Here is a 15,555-nt window from a genome sequence, read left to right as displayed (position 1 = left end):
ACATATATATATATATATATATATATATATATATATATATCCTATACCTACCATTTTTATAATACTCGCATTGCGACCTCCACTGAACATACTTGATCGAATTCATTTTGGCTAGATTCTTCAAATTATCGTCACATTGATTAGTCACCACCTCGAGTACTAAAATCGAAAAGATCTTTATCTGTATTTTCGTGCTTAAATATTCGTCACGATTATATTCTTTTTACGATATATTACAAACTTATTAGCAACAAATGAAATTATAAATAAATACCGAATTCGACGACATTATAAAAATGCGGAGAAATATATCCAGCTTCCTTGAAACTGTCCAATACGTTTTCGCGTGGACCGCAATATAAAGTTCTACCTTGATCGATAACTATTATGTTATCGAATTCAGAGATCATTTGACTACTGGGTTGATGAACCGCACAAGCTACTGTACATCCTGATTTTGACATCGAATGTAATAGGTTGATGACCTATACAATATAACTTGAGCTGGAATTAAATTAAAATTTGAAGGAAGTTGACTCATTATCAAATAACAACATTAACCTGATTAGAGGATACACTGTCGAGTCCGCTTGTGGGTTCGTCCAAAAGTAAAACAGTTGGTTTTGTTACAATCTCCACACCGATCAAGAGTCTTTTTTTTTCACCGCCACTCAATTTACCAGCTGTCGTATTAAGGCAATTCATCAATCCGAGACTCTTGGCGATATTATTGACCTATCAATAGATTATTGCCCGTTATTCATTATGATTTAAAAGTGAAAAATCATCGAAATGATTGTCGAAAAAAAGGAGAAATAATAAGAAGCAGCATGTATTCGTTCAAATTCTTTTTCTATCCACGCGAATTTTTCACATCTCTCTCTCTCTCTCTCTCTCTCTCTCTCTCTCTCTCTCTCTCTTTCTTCCTCACTTACGATAAAGTGTGACTTTATTGTTGAATATCCTCGACCCAATTTAAGACGCGCCGCAATGTAGAGAGTTTCTTTCGTGGTTAATAAAGGATGCAACATGAACTCTTGCGGTATGTAACAAATTTGTTTTCGGTATATATTCCTATCTATCTTTTCGCGATTGTTTATCTTAATAGATCCTTTCACGTTAGATGATTTAACGCCAGATATTATACTCAACAAAGTCGATTTGCCTGCACCAGATGGACCAACTACGGCCGTCAATTTCCCTGGCTCGAAACATCCTGTTGCATTTTGCAATATCTTCTTCTGTTTTTCTGCAAGAGAAGATAACGAGATAATCCGATTGATTTAAACTTTTCATAATATATTTGTATCACGTAATACGTTCGTATTATTCTATGAAATTTTAATGTGTGATTTTCTTTTTATAATAAATATTCCCGTAGATCGAATAATCATTGGAATAATATTATAGTGAAGCTTTGCAAATAAATCAAATTTAAAGAATGACCGTGCAAATGATATTCATTGAATTCTTCTAACAATAAGAGTAAAAATAGTTGAAGTATGATTCAGACATATGCTAAACGCGATAATCGAAACGAAGGCGCAGTTGTTCGCATAGAAGCGATCTTTTCTCGTTGATTCTATCTAATTTTCCGTCATTCTCACATTTCATGTATATGCAACAGTGAATTAGCTTTGATCTTTGCATTCAGCACATGCGCGCCTGAGTTCACTTTTTCATTACTACGAAAGCAAAATAAAAGTAGAAGAACAAGTCAGTTTATGACGTTGAAATAAAAAAAATCTCGATAATAATGTAAAATAGAGATTTTTTTATTTCGAACGATATTAAAATAAGGATGATGATTAGTTCGACCGCACCTGGTAAATCATTATAATAAAAATACCAATTAAACAGCCTGAGTTCACTTTTTCATTACTACGAAAGCAAAATAAAAGTAAAAAAACAAATCAGTTTATGACGTTGAAATAAAAAAAATATCAATAATAATGTAAAATAGAGATTTTTTTATTTCGAACAATATTAAAATAAGTACGATGATTAGTTCGACTACACTTGGTAAATCACATTATAATGAAAATACCAATTAAACAGCACAATAAGAGATGATAAAAATGATTATAAAAGTGATTCGAAAGAGAAACTCTACGATATTTGTAAATTTTTATTTTTGTTAATTTCCAATAATTAACTAATAATTAACTAAGTGAAATAATTTTTTTTATAAATTATTATAAGACCATCGATTTGTTTTCTTATTTCTTTCTTTTCTTTTTGTAAACTGCACATTTTCAGACTTACCTTTACCGATAGGCACACTGTAAGACAAATTCTCGAATTCTATATAAAAACATGGTGCATTACGTTTCAACCAAGAGTCCTGGCTTTCATTTGGATTTTGAGAATGATCCATCATTGGATCGACAATCTCATGATCGTTGTCTATTTGATATACTTTATCATCATCGTTGCGTTTCGCATCCATCTCTTCTTAACAGGCTCGTTTGTTCTCGTTTGTACTGAATATATTACAGGTTTATTTACATGTATACACACACACACACACACACACACACATATGCATCTTTTATCTCTTTATCAAACAATAAAACAAAATCGTGATAAAACTTTGTACCAAATATTAACATAATATCGACGCAACGAAATTTCAACACTTTTATCAGCAACAACTATCGCGTATTTTGATATTAAAAAAAGTTATTATTTGAATTGATCGGCAACGGTCCAGAATTTATTTAAAATTTCATTGTTTATCGAATATACGAATCCAAGCACGAGAAAAGAGTTTAGGATCCATAAAATTATCCTAAATAAAATTATTTAGGATCCAAAAAAATGTAAATACATTTCATGGTTCACAGTTCATGGTTCATTTTATATAATATCTACAAAAGAAAAAGAAATTTTTTCTTATTCTAAATAAGGGCAATTACAATTAATCTTTGATAATTGCGATAATTATCATTTAATGATTAAAAATTACCATATTTAAGAAAAGTATTTAGTTAGAAAATGAATTTAGCAAAAACTTTCTCTCTTTCTTTCTCTTGCATGCGTACACACATATACACACATATATATACGTGCATACACACGTACGCGCGCACGCTTTTATGCAACAAGCACATTTGGTTGGATTTAAAAGATTGTTGAAATTCCGTTACTTTCTCAACTTAAACATGTCCCACTTTCAATATTAGATACGTACGTATTCGCTTGTCTAATCACTTCTTATCATAACTTCTTATCAATTACAACACTTTTAATTATAACGTCATTTATAATAAAATGAATGCTGTTAACGAACTCGTCCATGCATTCCACGTTTTTCACCTTCGACTTAACTTTCTATTTGGATTAAAAGTTGCACGCAAGAGAAACGTTCTTCTGGAGACACATGTTTTTCTCGTGTTCTTGCGTTTCTGTACTTACAGGTCAACGAGTCAACGTATACTGAAAGTCAATTATACGAATATAAAAGTCAATTGAATGAAATGGCATTGTGCCTTAAATGGTCAGCATGAGAGGAAGGGAGAGAAAAAGAGAAAGTGAGAGAGAGAGAGAGAGAGAGGGGGAATAACTGATCGTTAAGAGAACGAATGATTAGAATCCCGTTTTTGTTAACCTTTTTATCTCGGAGCTCTCTGAAAGATAGAGGAAAAAATAAATGTTCTATGTTTATCTCTCTTATACTTTCATTATCTATTATTTCTTTATTTGTCTACAATGCTATTCAATTATTTCTTATTTGCTTACAATGTATATACGCATTTCTCTCTATATATTTATCTCTCTTATTCGTTCTCTCTACTTTTCAATACGATTGTCCATTATCCGCCCATTTCTTTGTTCAATTCACTTTCCTTTTTCTTCTTCATTATCAAAAATCCAAATTTTCACGTATTTCTATGATTCAAATCGATAATTATTTTCTTTTTCCTTTATCCGAATTTAAGATAATCGATAGATTTTTTTTAAATGATGAAAAAAGAAATCCCGTCATAAACTTTAGAAAATGTTTATATAACGTGGAGTTATATGGAGACTTGTTTGGGAGCGATGACTCATATCACAGATATTTCTCTGCATCGTTTATCGTTCTAACTCGTGCGATATTTCAACTGGCGTAAAAGATTTTACATATACAAAAGATTTTATAATATAAAATATAAAACAGAATAACAATTCGATTGTAAATAAAACGATATATTACTTTTACGTTTAATTTATATATTGAAATGAATAAGAAAGAGAAGAAAAAAGAAAAAAAGAAAAAAAAAAGAAAAAAAGAAAAAAAAAAGAAAAAAAAAAGAAAAAAAGAAAAAAAAAAAGAAAACAAAATAGTGCAAACAGTGGAATTCAAATCAGCGGTTTCCGAATCAATAATCTGGAATGCTTTGCAACGAAGTCTCGTTTTTATTATAAGAATTTAATTATAAGAATTATAATTAACGAATTGACATTTTTCAAAATTGATTCGATATACTCGAAAATAGACGGTTGCTTATCACTTATCACTGGCGACTTAAAAAAAAAAATTATATATATGTCTAATAAAACAATTGTATATGTGTTGGTAACTAAGTGATTGCGGATTTTATCAATAGATGGTCTTAGCACATTCTTTTGTCCACCTAAACTATATTTTTTTCTTGTTGTTTGAACTTCCGCCTTTAATTTAGCAAAAAAGTTATATCGATTAGTTATTATTTAGTTTCATTTTTATCCCAATTTAAAAATGGAAGAACAAGACGCGCATTTCAGACATATTTTATTGTATTATTTTCGTAAAGGCAAAAACGTATCGCAAGCATATAAGAAATTATGTGCTTCATATGGGAATGAAGTCCTGAAAGAAAAGCAGTATCAAAATTTGTTTGCCAAATTTCGTTCTGGTGATTTTTTACTGAAAAATGCGCAATGATCTGACCGTTCAGTTGAAGTTGATGAGACCCATATCAAGGCCATTATCGGTTCAGATAAGACAACACGTGAGATTACAGAGAAGCTCAATGTATCGCATAAATGCATTCAAAAAAAATTAAAATAGCTTGGCTATTTCAAGAAACTCGATTTATGAATTTCTCATCAGGTAAATACATACGAATACTTATTCGCATACAAACCGTTTACGATTAGAATAGCTTAAACAGTACGATAGCCAATACGATAAAATCTATTTACTTAACGATGATACAGCAAGGAATGAATAAAGCAAAAGAAAGAAAATAATGCAATACTTATTACTTGAAATCGATACTAATCGATACTTTTCTTATATAAATATGTTTAGAATACGAAAAAATTTATACGAATTATGTATATATATATATGTTTTGGACACTCTGTATATATATATACAGAGTGTCCAAAAATTATGGAGCCAAACTTATTACTATACGAGTATATTACTGAGGCCAATTAGATAAAAAAAGTTCATATAAACATATGTCCGAAAATGGTTCATGAAAAAGATATATGCTTTTAAAGATATTTATGATTTATTGTAGTATTTATAAGAAATGTTCGAAAATTTCTCATTCTACAAATTCCTCTTTCTACAAGATTGCAAGTTCCCATTTAATGAATTAGTAATTGCCAAACTCTTTCTAATCTTTCAACTGTATTGGAAATAATAGTAAATGCATTTTGAATACATTTCCAAAGTTCATTTTCTGTCTCTATCGTATTTTTATAAACCAACTTTTTCGTAAATATAATTAAAAGTCCAGAGGAGAAGAAAAAAAAAGGAAGAAAGAATTTGGCAATCATTAATTCGACGAATGGAAATGAATCATAATTATGAAAGTGGTCTAAGTCAAAATTTCAAAAAAATGAGTTTATCACTTATTTCACATTCACATTATTTTATACTATATGTATTTAATGTAATTTTTACGATATCGTCAAAAATGAACCTTTAGAGAGTGGATGTAATTTCAACGTTATACGGAATTCATTTAGTGTTAATTATGAAAGTGATCTAAGTCAAAAGTTAGAAGAATTTACATATAAACATAACATGAAAATGGGGCGTGACCCTCTCATTTGATTTGCAAAAAGCACTTCCGTACCCTAAACTGTCTGTTTCGTTAGCCTATTATAAGCGAAATATGTATGTATACAACTTGGGTTTCCATAATTTGAAAAAAAAAATATTATTTATTATATTTATTATATTTATTATACTTATTATATAAATGATGAAAATGGATTACTTTTTAAAAATAATTAATAAATGTTCATAAATTATTTCATTAAAGTTATTGTTTCAAATAAAACTCATAGTTCTTTATTGCTTTAAGTCATTTATAGAACATTCAATTAATTTTGGAAATGGTCTAAGTCAATTAGAGCTTTAAAAACAACATTTTCGTATGAAATTCATACAAAATTTCATATTCATAATAAATTTCCATTAATCAAGACTAAGAAAATTATAAATTAAAATGTCACATAATATAAAAATATTTTTCAATTCGTTCAAACGCAATTCATTAAATATCTCGAAACAAAAAATATATGCTTTAAAAACAACATTTTCGTATGAAATTCATACAAAATTTCATATTCATAGTAAATTTCCATTAATCAAGACTAAGAAAATTGTAAATTAAAATGTTACATAATATAAAAGTATTTTTTAATTCATTCAAACGCAATTCATTAAATATCTCGAAACAAAAAATATATGTTTTAAAAACAACATTTTCGTATGAAATTCATACAAAATTTCATATTCATAGTAAATTTCCATTAATCAAGACTAAGAAAATTATAAATTAAAATGTCACATAATATAAAAATATTTTTTAATTCGTTCAAACGCAATTCATTAAATATCTCGAAATAAGAAATATATGACTTAGACCACTTTCATAATTATGGGGACAAATATATTTAAAAGTATATATCTTTTCAATAAAGAATCTTCATATAAACATAAATTTATATGAATTTTTTTCATCCATTTGATCTTAGTAATATGTAGTATAAGTCCCATATTTTTTGAATACCCATAGACACCACATAAAAGATATATATAAGATATATATACGAATATATATATAAGATATAATTATAAAACGAATATTATATCGCCTTATATATATATATATATATATATATATATATATATATATATATATATATATATATATTCGTTTTATAATTGTTCAATAAGATTTTCATTGTATTTACTAAAGATGCCGAAATAAATTAAGAAGCAAATTTATAAAATACATACATATATTTTTTCCTTCTACATACTTTATATAAAAAATTGTAAATAGGGTCATTCAATATTTTAGATCTTGCTATTCTATCTCATTATTCCATTTTATCGCAATTTTTTGTTTGTTTGTTTTTCTCAAGCTTCAGGAATAGTCGAATTTTGGGATGAGTCATATAATAAACAAGTAATTCACGAGTGCACACGGTCAAAATCGTAGTTAACTATGATTAAGTAGCTTAACTAGCAAAAAAACGTTGAACATTTTGGAATTTATCGTAGCGCGTAAAAAATGTTTAAGAGATGGATTATGATATATATATATATATATATATATATTATTAAATAGAAAATTAAAGTGATCGTTAAAATTCTTTTTTGAAATGTGACAAAATAATTCTCGAGTTTGAGAAATTCTCGTGTATTAAAATTTAAGATCGCGCAGCTGTCGTGTGCGCGCGGTAGTAGAAATGACGCGACTTGCGCTTATATTTAAACTTTACTCAGTGGCCAGGGATTTCATTGGTAAATAATGTCTCGTATAATAACATTAACAATGACAAAATTTCTTTATACGGCTCGTAGCATCATAGATTTGTTCTTTTATGATTAAAAATTTAATCCGTTATCGGCGCGAGGTCGCCGATATCAAGAGAAATTGTAATATAACGCATATCTTTCGACGAGTCTTTCGAGGAATGAAGATGAATAATGTTTATATTTAAAAAAAAAAAAAAAAAAAAAAAAAAAAAAAGGAAGAAAAAAAAAGAAAAGAAAGAAAAATAAAATCAAAATTATAAAATATTATCCCTATTTGTTTCATATATACGATAGATAAAATGCTGAGAATCATCCTTTCGTAATATTACCATTCTCGGAATAACATTATGATTAGAAAATACATTTCTTACATTTCTTATATTTTTATTAAATTTAATAAAGATTACGTGAGTGATCATCATCGAGTGACCGAAAATCTTCAATTAGAACTTTTTTATCAAGGGAGACTTTTTAAAGAGACCAAGACGAATTTATTCTCATTGAGAAAGTTATATGGCGACAGCAATGGCGGCTTGGTCGAAAATAGCTTCTGACCCATATATCAAAGAATTATCCAAAGAGAAATCTCCAACATTTTTTTATCTTAAAGGTACGACGTATGTTTTAACCTTCCGATCGAACTTGAATCGATTTATATATGGCAATACACCGTACACAAAATATTTGCATAATTTATTTATTTTCATTTTGTTTTATATGGAAAATAACAAGTAACGAAGAATATAACATTATATTTAAACTTTATTCAGTTGTCAGGGATTTCATTGATAAATAATTTCTCGTTTAATAACAATCGATTTAAATACATGTAACATATGTAATATCGTACGTCAATTACATACGTATATATGTATTTAAGTTATAGATTTATTTATATCAATTCGGAGATGAAATTAAGCATTGATTATAATCATTTACATATTATAATTTACGAACAGAACAAATAAGTATTCACTGATTCATTCGAATTATTCATTCATCCAGGTGATTAAATAATTCTTTAATAATTCATTTGGAGAAGTATAAATACATCTTTTGGGGGCGTCCTTTACACGATTGAAATCTAAACTGTAAGAAATGCCATTAGAACGTTAGAAAATTCACTCTTCCGTTAGGAAGAGTACTATCATGGATGATTGATCATTCGTTCCCACTCGTAACCCACTCGATTTTATTAAGAATCAAGCTGCTCTGTAATCGTTTAAAAATGTTTCGTGATTCAAGGAACAGAACAAAACTATTTCTCTTACAAAATTGGTAAGATCAATAATAAAATGTGATTAAAGAGAATAACAGTCAAATCGATCAAAAGGAAAAGCATATGTATGTATGTATATACGATAAACTGGAAATGTTGGCTTGCGCAAGACCATCTGTTCTAGTATTATAATTCGCTAACATGATGAGCATCGTCCAGCCATGTGCGCGCGAGCGCAGGCGTTACTATTAATAAGAGATTCAACGCACGCTCACGCTTTTGGCCTCGAAAGATTTTCGAAAAGTCTTTGGATCGACTCTTTACGCAAATGAATAAGCGTCTAATATTAGAATGTTGAAAATCGTGGAAAGCAGCAGTAGTAGCATCAGCATCAGAAACTGAAGCTCTTTCTTTTTGTCTCTGTCTCTCTCTCTCTCTCTCTCTTTCTCCCTTTCGCGGGGGCTCATATTAAAAGAGCACCACTCCGGTTGGACAGATTTCTTCAAGGCGTGGGCTGCATCATGTATTGCGTGTTCAGCACCGCGGGTATAAGACGGACCGTCGATTTCCCTCGACAGTTCAGTCCTCTGAAAAGAAATATCACGAAAGGATGGCCCTAGAACGTCAAGTCCGCGCTAAGGTAATTCTTCGATTCAACGAGAAAAAGAGGGAAAGAGAAAATAATCGTTCGGTTAATCTATCGGGATAATAGTGAAAATTGCGATGATCCTTCAATATAATATTAAAGGACGTGCCCCGAAGTCAAGCTGGAAAACGGAATAGAAAGAGAATTTTTAGATCGATGTGCATTTTCTCTCTCTCTCTCTCTCTCTCTTTCTCTCTCTCCTCCTCTCCTTCCACAATCTCACGGTGGTCCATCGAATCAAAAGAAAAGGAAATCATCGGAAGTGCCCATGAGACAAGCTTTAAGATAATGGTTTGTTTCGCTCGTTCGTAGATCGCAGGAAAACGTAATCCCGAGCAAGAACGCGAGGCTCAGGAATGGATCGAGTCCGTTCTTGGAAAAAAGTTCCCACCTGGTGAAGTCTTTGAGGATGTTCTCAAGGATGGTCAGGTCCTTTGTCACCTAATGAACAAGATTTCACCGGGATCAATTCAAAAGATCAACACTAGTGGCGGACAGTTCAAGATGATGGAGAATATTAACGTGTAAGCTGACGATTATTTTGACGTTTGTTTTCTTCCATCGAATTCAATTCTGATCGAGTTTGTTTCTTGGTAGGTTCCAAAAAGCACTCAAAGATTATGGCGTGGCAGACGTTGATGTCTTCCAAACGGTCGATCTCTGGGAGAAGAAGGATATAGCCCAAGTTATCACAACTCTTTTCGCTCTTGGTCGTACGGTATGTTATATTGTATACATATAGCATATTCTCGAAATGGTTTAAGAATTAATTTCTTCTCGATTAGACATACAAACATCCAGAATGGAAGGGACCTTATCTAGGTCCGAAACCATCCGAGGAGTGCAAACGTGAATTCACGGAAGAACAATTGCGTGCCGGTGAATCCGTAATCGGTTTACAAGCAGGCTCAAACAAAGGTGCCACCCAATCTGGACAAAGTATCGGTGCCACTCGCAAAATCCTCTTGGGAAAATAAATCATTTAATAAACGAACTAATTTGTATTTTATATGTATGTAAATATGTAATTATGGCATCTTTTTTAACCGATTAATCTATCGTTATTATTTACACAATTGGATGTTTTTCTTTCTTTGCGCCCATTGCCCCTTCTTTTTCCTCCTTCCTCTCTCTCCCTCTCTCCCTCTTTTTCTCTGTGTCTATTACTCTCTCTTTCCCTCTCTTAAAGAACGAAGAGGATCGAAGAAAATATAAATAAATCGTTTGATATATTTGTTTAAATACTTTCAATCGTCCAATGTAATTTTAATGTTCCAATTGAAACAGTTGATTGAAAAACATAATAATTACCGAGTGATTAAAAAGTAAAGTAGTCATGTGATCGCTGACTCGACATAATCGCTTCATTGTAGTCTTTCAAACAATAATCAGTTTTAATTTCGATGTGTGGCAGTATATATTTTTTATCGACTAGTGCACAAAAAGGGGAAAGAGTGAGAGAAATTCGTTTAAAAATTACTTTATTTAAAAATTTGTAAATAACGAATGATGCATTTCTTAACCATTATGATAGAGTAAAATAATATCTTCGAAAGAAAGAATAGACAACGAGGATATATACGTATGTATATGTATTATATCAAAAGTGACCAAAGTTTTATTTAAAAAGATTTATCCTATTTCCCGATTCTATTTTTATGATGATTGAAATCAATCGTAGTTATAAATAGATAAATGTAATGAGACGTGTTATTCCTATCGGTTAATCGAACGTATTACTTTTTCCTTCCGAAATTCGACGTTGATAAAATCTGTTTTTTCTCACAATTGACACGGATGATTCATCAACTTTTTGATTTTTCAAGTATTTTGTTCGAAAGTCAAACTTAACACGTGGGAATATTTAAACATAAAAAAAAGTCAAAATTAGGAAAGAAATTCGCTCGTTGCTCAAACACTTTTAACATAATTAAATAAAATATACAATGTGTCAAAGTTCTTTTCATTCATTTATTATTTTTATCACGTTGAATCGTTTTGAATTATTCGGACTAACTCGATGGATCGAAGAAAACACGAAGAAGGGATCGAATGGAAAGTTAATAAATAAATAGATTGATGATGAGCTTCTCGAGAACAATAAAATCGTACTCGAATACGTGCGTGTCTTTCCTTACCGTATTTCCATAATGAAATTCCGTAAATATATAGACCCAAGATAAATTTACAATGAAAATTGTCCTCGATTAACGTTCCAACCATAAAAAAGAATAAATCTTAAACGAGAAATATAAAATTTTATCAAGGAAAAAGGAAGAAAAACGAAAATGAATCGCGAATCGAATGATAAAAGAACAAATTTCTAATATTATTTTGAATGATAATTTCAATCGTATTCATTCAACGAGAGCAAAATACCAGACACCATACACAACAGACAGTTTTCATCGTTAATTTTATATTATCGTACCTGTGAAAGAGCCCATATTTCGGCTTTCCTCGAAATCGATTTTCTTCGTTCTAAGAAAAATTCACGATCACGCACTAAACACAACAAATTCTAAATGTAAGAAGACGCGCTATTCCGCGAGTGATATTTCTGAAGAAAATTCTTGGACGATGGCGGAGCCACGCGCAAAAATAGCGGCGAGGTGATCGCAATAGAGTAGAAAAAAAAGTAGAGAAGTAAGGAAAAAAGAAGAAAGAAAGAAAAAAAGAAGAAACAAAATAATAATACACGGAAAAACAGACAATATTTATTATGTGAAGTAAGTCCGATTACATCGATCTACGTGCTATTAGTCTGTAATGATAATACTTTAATAAGAAAACTAAGACCATTTAAAATGCTTTCAAATAATTTTGTATAATTGCAATTATGCCTAGTATCTACAATTATGTCTAGTCATGTTTCAATAGAATATATATATATATATTTAAATAAAGAAAATGGTTCGATAATGTTATATAAATAAAAAATAAATTATATAAATAAAAAATTCTCCAATATTATTACTTCATAGTAGATACCATTTTCCTTGTTTAAAAAGGAAATTAAATAAGATCGTTAAAATAATTCAATAGTTCGTAATCGTTGTACGTTTTATTCCTTCGATTACTAAGTTTCCTTCTGTTTCTAAGATTACTCCTTCGTTAGCAATGATTACTATATATAGTTGTCCTTCATCGCATCACTCGGTGTATTCCATATCGTTGATCTTGTTTGCTCGTTAAAATTTTCCATTGATTTGCTATTTTGGTATTTGTTCGATATAATAGAGTCAATAATTGTAATGACGATATGTAAATTACATTGGAATATATATCAATTATAAATATCCTCGAGTTCTAGTTGTATAGAAAGTCGGCATGTGAAATTTTTTATTTCGTCGTAGCTCGGAAATACATAAATTTCCCTATCAATCGAATTCCGACGTTTTCTAGATTTTAAGACACCTGCGGACTTGGATACTTCCGATTGCGAGTCTGGAGTCCTAAGATCGCGAACAAAATGGATAAAAACGGTGAGTGAAAAAACCCTTTTGCTCTTTCGATTCTCTATAGAGTAGAGTTTAATTGTTGAGAAATAATAAAGAAAATAAAGAAATCATAATATACGTCGTAATGACGTCTTAATTATACATTTTGTGAAAACTAAGTATCTACATTATCTATACACTTAGCATTAATCATAAAATATTCAATGTGGAAACTATAATTCATTTATCGAATATATTCGAAATGAAATACTTTATCGAGGTTTTTCTTTTAACCTTAATTAATAAATAATTTAATAAGAATTAATAGAATAATTCACAATTAAGAGTGAATTTGTACATTTGTACGGGAGAAAGGATGGGAGAAGAAAAACAAATATAAAAGAAAAGAAAGTGAAAGAGAAAAATAAAGAAAATCCATAAGTCTCCAATTAGATGGATGTTATAGTATAATACTATATTTTGTTCAAATTCCATACTGACTCAACGAGTTGCATGCTAACGCAACGTAGTTGTCGCTATATTAAAGTCAAACGTAGACAGTTACCGTAATTCATGACACACTGTAAGGAACACGTAGGCGAGACATAAAAAGGGGGTGCGGGTAGCGTAGAAAATTACTATGAACTCTGTAACAGCGGGTTTGGCATGTATTATTCAAGAGGAGAGATAAAAAATGTCAGTAAGTTGGCGCCTTCTACGTGATACTCTTAAATATTTATAAGCCGTTGTCACATAACACAAATTACAGAAGTCTAAGACGCCCTTTAAAATGACATATACGGCTCAAAAAATCCTAATCAAGCATATTTCGAATTAAAGAAGATCCTCCTGAAAATATATAGATCCATAAGGATCCTTCTTGATCTATAAGAAACTTTTCTCAATAACCATCACAATAATTCGTCGAAATTCTATTCTTCGATCTAATTTCTTATCATTATACTATGTTTAGATAATAACTTCGGCTCGTATAAAAACCATTCTGCTATTTATGAGAGATCTTTGGAGAATCCCAAAGAATTTTGGGCAGAGATAGGAAAATTGATTAATTGGTTCAAACCGTGGAATAATATCCTCGACAATGCCAACGAACCTTTCACCAAATGGTGAGTAACGTTATCTATTCTCTTAGTTAACCGTCTTGCTTTTCTAAACAAACGAAAAAAAAAAAAACAACAAACACGAAAAAAATAGAAGGAAAAAAAATTAAACACACTCATAGGTTCGTCGTGGGAGAGTTGAATGCCTGATACAATGCTGTCGATCGTCACGTTGAGTTTGGCAACGGTGAGAAAGCAGCCATCATTTATGATAGCCCACAAATTTCGATTATCAGAAAAGTGACCTACAATGAGCTGTTGGAAAAAACCTCGTTGCTGGCCAGGGCTTTAGCTGATATTGGAGTTAGTAAAGGCAATAAAGTTATCATCTACATGCCACTTATACCAGCGACTATAATAACCATTTTAGCCGTCGCCAGGCTTGGTGCTATCTACTCGGTTGTTTTTGGAGGTAATCTTGATGATTATAATTATTCAATATTCCTTAATACGATCAGCTTTCTTTCCGATTTTCAATGGACTATAGGATTCGCTGCAAAAGAGCTGACCAACAGGATAAATCACGCGAAACCAAAGATAGTCGTCATTGCCAGCTGCGGCCTGGAGCTTAACAAAATTATTACGTAATATCAAATTCTTCTTATTTAAAAGTGTTTAAATGGCTTTGGATAACAGTTTAAGCATGCCTTTGAACGGCTGTTTTAAGTATACCACGGTGCTGAATGATGCCATGAAATTAATATCTGTGAAAGCACCGAAATGCATTATCTTTCAAAGAAAAAATGTCTGGACCTCTCCGCTCAGTCCCGATCTGTATGATTGGGAGGAAATTTTGAATAAAGCCAAAGCCCATTACTGCGTTCCGGTCGAGGCTAACGATCCTTTGTATTGAGTTGGCAATTAAGTGATTGCAGATTTTAAATAAGAAGGAAAATTCAAAATTTTTGCTCGATGACCTTTCACCATCTTTCAGGCAGTATCATAATTTCATGTTCATAAAACTTCTGATTTTTGCCAGTAAAAAACTGAATTAAATTTGATTTTACATCACCAGCGTCATTACATTTAAGGATTACTGCATGGAACGAAATAAATGGTAATTTGCAGGCGTAAGGTCAGGGCTGTATGATGGATGTAACAATACATCCCAACAATAGTTCCAATAATTTTTGGCGAGTTACCAAAGATGTGTGGGGCTTTGTATTATCATGCTGGAAAACAACACCCTTACGATTTGCCAATTCTGATCGCTTTTCTTGAATTGCATCGCTCATTTTGGCGAGTTGTTGAATGTACACGTTTGAATTAATCGTTTGGTTTTCTGATAAAAGTTCAAAGTGCAGAATTTCTTTATAATCCCACTAAACTGACAGCATAATCTTTTGTTGGTGAATCTCAGCTTTTGGTGTAGT

At 30.8% G+C, this 15,555-nt stretch overlaps 3 protein-coding genes across 6 annotated transcripts in view; 2 read left to right on the top strand and 1 right to left on the bottom strand.

Annotated features, from left to right (window-relative positions):
* The window catches only part of LOC124957030 (ATP-binding cassette sub-family G member 4-like), a 22,373-nt gene extending 10,212 nt beyond the window's left edge, over positions 1 to 12,161 (bottom strand). For 2 of the 4 annotated variants that reach the window (XM_047513616.1, XM_047513615.1), the window contains exons 1-6: positions 3,194 to 3,488; positions 2,266 to 2,483; positions 936 to 1,249; positions 562 to 735; positions 275 to 485; positions 52 to 159 (exon numbers count right to left, since the gene is read on the bottom strand). In XM_047513616.1, coding sequence (XP_047369572.1) covers positions 52 to 159; positions 275 to 485; positions 562 to 735; positions 936 to 1,249; positions 2,266 to 2,449 — 991 coding nt within the window. In that variant the 5' untranslated portion in view covers positions 2,450 to 2,483; positions 3,194 to 3,488. Of the gene's footprint in view, positions 1 to 51; positions 160 to 274; positions 486 to 561; positions 736 to 935; positions 1,250 to 2,265; positions 2,484 to 3,193; positions 3,489 to 12,052 lie in introns of those variants that run through there. The other 2 variants (XR_007103426.1, XM_047513617.1) reach the window with 2 other exon arrangements.
* LOC124957035 (muscle-specific protein 20) lies at positions 9,456 to 10,697 on the top strand. The gene is made up of 4 exons (XM_047513630.1): positions 9,456 to 9,615; positions 9,934 to 10,145; positions 10,219 to 10,339; positions 10,407 to 10,697. The coding sequence occupies exons 1-4, from the start codon at positions 9,586 to 9,588 to the stop codon at positions 10,596 to 10,598; spliced, it is 555 nt and encodes a 184-aa protein (XP_047369586.1). The 5' UTR covers positions 9,456 to 9,585; the 3' UTR covers positions 10,599 to 10,697.
* LOC124957034 (acyl-CoA synthetase short-chain family member 3, mitochondrial-like) lies at positions 10,784 to 14,793 on the top strand. The gene is given in 5 exon segments (XM_047513629.1): positions 10,784 to 11,203; positions 13,027 to 13,106; positions 14,035 to 14,188; positions 14,305 to 14,594; positions 14,670 to 14,793. Coding segments are annotated over 4 exon segments (558 nt in total). The 5' UTR covers positions 10,784 to 11,203; positions 13,027 to 13,093; the 3' UTR covers positions 14,771 to 14,793.
* Positions 14,794 to 15,555: the final 762 nt, after the last annotated feature.

Source organism: Vespa velutina, chromosome 24 (assembly GCF_912470025.1).
Source record: "Vespa velutina chromosome 24, iVesVel2.1, whole genome shotgun sequence".
In the NCBI taxonomy this organism is placed as follows: Eukaryota; Metazoa; Arthropoda; class Insecta; order Hymenoptera; family Vespidae; genus Vespa; species Vespa velutina.
The sequence above is the reverse complement of the archived record's forward strand: the minus strand, read 5'-3'. Positions and strand labels throughout refer to the sequence as shown.